A 2210-nucleotide genomic window follows, 5' to 3' on the forward strand; every position below is an offset into this window, starting at 1 on the left:
CTCCTATACTCCAAAACTCACCCCCCAGGGACGCTTTCACTCTGGAAAGGTAAAGTGTGGCCTGGACACAGCCCTGACCCCCAAACTCAACCTCTTTCTCCCAGACTGGTGGGACCCAGCTACAAGCCTGGGGATCTCCGGCTGCCCCCCTCTCCTACCTGCAGGGCCCCGCAGAGTCTGGGCTGGGGGGGGGCTCAGGGAATTGAGGTTCTGGGGTGGAGGCAAAACCAGGGCAAGTTCACTGGCCTGTGGCTCAGACCCCATGTTCATGGATGTGGGGTGGGGGCTTCCCTAACAATGGGGCTCAGTGAGGCCCCTCGGCCACCCCCACCCCGGTTGAGTCTATGACAAAACAGATCTCAGTCTGGGGTGCCATGTCACGTAGATGTCTAGCATTTTGTGTTTGGGGCCACAGCCGACAGTGCTCAGGGAACACTCCTGGTGGTGGCGGGGATGGAACCAGGTGGGTCCGGGAGAGGCCTCCCCTCAGCACCGAGACTGATGTGTCTTGTTTTGGGGACATACCAGGGCTGACTCCTGCCTCAGTGCTCAGGGATCGCTCCGGTGGTCCTCCGGAACAAGACGAACGCCCTCCCCGCTGGACGGTCACTCTGGCCCCAGCAGACGATTGCTAAACCAAGGGCTGCCCAGGCCCGGTCTGGGGGTGCTTCCCTCTTGAGGTTTCCCTGGCTGTGAGGAGCCCCCCACCCCCAACCCAGGCCCCCTTTTTCCTGGTTGCTAAGAAGGCGACTCCCTAGCTACCAGGCCCCCAGCCCAGTGTGACCTCCCTTCCTTCCCTGCATTACTAAGGGGGGGCTCCCCAGCAACAGAACTTAGACTCTGGGGGGCGGGTGGGAGGGGCCAGCTCAGTTGCTGGGGTGACGGCCCTCCAGGTTTCTCACTAGAAGCCCCAGGGTTCCGGGCAGGCAACATGGGAGGTTGGGGGATCCCTGCTTTGGGCCTCTTGGTGCTGCTGCTACAGAGCTCGGCAGGTGAGGGCTGAGGGACTCAGAGATGTGAAGGGAAGCTTCCTTCCCCACTCGCCCCACAGCACCCCTTCTCTTTGCCAGATGCCAATGGAATCCAGGGATTCTTCTATCCATGGAGTAAGCAGAGGACAAGGCCAGGCCCAGTCTTCAGAGGGCGGAGGCTGGGGGATCAGGATCTCTGGGTCTGAGGGCAGAGGTTGGATCTGAATCTCTGGGTCCTAGGAGGGAAATGGGGGTCTGGAGCCCTGGTCTGAGGGAGGATCTGAGGGTCTGGAGCCCTGGGTCGGCAGGAAGAGAACGGAGGTCTGGACTTCGGGTCTGAGGGAGGAGGCCCGGACCCTGCCGGTGGCACTCGCAGGCAGGGGCCTGGTCCTCAGTGTCACGGCCCTGCCGTGATGGTCCTCAGGCTGTGAGGGCGATGTCTGGGATAGAGAGAGTTGTGGGGGACAAGCTGCCATCGAGAACCCCAACCTGTGCCTGAGGTTACGGTGCTGCTACCGAGATGGGGTCTGCTACCACCAGCGACCGGATGGTGAGTGTGCTGGGCCGGGGGGGGGGGGGGGGTCCCCTGCTCAGGGATCGGTGGGCGGCCCTGATCGGTCCTCCCGTCCTGTCTGTGCAGAGAACTTGCGGCGAAAGCACATGTGGGCGCTGGGCTGGATGTGCGGTGGCCTCCTCCTCCTCACCTTAGGCATCTGCGTATTCTTGCAAGTGTCCCAAGGGGGGTGGTCTGGGGTACGCTCCGGGGGGGGGGCCTGAGGGGCTGTGCTGAAGGTCTCCTCCCCGCCAGGTGGGCCAAGCGCCGAAACCTGCTGCACATGCCAGGGTTCCTTCAGAGTAAATACGACCTTTCCAAGACCGTGTCTCTGCTGTCCAAGGACCGGGCGCCATCGTCGGCCGGGGAAAAGAAGTCAACAACCACCATGCCCACGACCATGGAAGCGACCACAGATTTAGAAGGAACTGAGGGGGGCGAAGAAGGGGACGAGGATTAGGGGTGCCTCTGGGAGGACTCCCCCAATACAGATCTAGCACGTCGCCCCCGTCTTGTCCTTCCTGAGAGTTGTGGCCCTAGGGTGTGTGCTTGCCAAGTGCCTCTGTATTTTGCAAAGGACCTGGGAGAGCACTGGGTAGTGGGGAGTAATAATGGGAAGGCTGAAAAGATCTAAGAGAAGAGTGTGTGTGTGTGGGAGTCTGGTCCAGGAGCCTTAGCACAGCGGG

The 2210-nt window shown here is 61.7% G+C and overlaps 1 protein-coding gene across 1 annotated transcript; it reads left to right on the top strand.

Moving 5' to 3' along the window:
• The first annotated feature begins 931 nt into the window (after nt 1-931).
• TMEM190 (transmembrane protein 190) lies at nt 932-1984 on the top strand. The gene is made up of 5 exons (XM_049787650.1): nt 932-992; nt 1071-1106; nt 1396-1521; nt 1612-1717; nt 1780-1984. The coding sequence occupies exons 1-5, from the start codon at nt 932-934 to the stop codon at nt 1982-1984; spliced, it is 534 nt and encodes a 177-aa protein (XP_049643607.1).
• Nucleotides 1985-2210: the final 226 nt, after the last annotated feature.

This window comes from Suncus etruscus, chromosome 14, assembly GCF_024139225.1.
Source record: "Suncus etruscus isolate mSunEtr1 chromosome 14, mSunEtr1.pri.cur, whole genome shotgun sequence".
Lineage (NCBI taxonomy): Eukaryota > Metazoa > Chordata > Mammalia > Eulipotyphla > Soricidae > Suncus > Suncus etruscus.

Excerpts from the sequence above, each read along its gene's own strand:
- TMEM190 (XM_049787650.1), top strand. The coding sequence starts at position 932 with ATGGGAGGTTGGGGGATCCCTGCTTTGGGCCTCTTGGTGCTGCTGCTA. Across the intron at positions 993-1,070 it reads GCTGCTACAGAGCTCGGCAG|ATGCCAATGGAATCCAGGGA; the intron begins GTGAGGGCTGAG and ends TCTCTTTGCCAG. Across the intron at positions 1,718-1,779 it reads CAAGTGTCCCAAGGGGGGTG|GTGGGCCAAGCGCCGAAACC; the intron begins GTCTGGGGTACG and ends CCTCCCCGCCAG.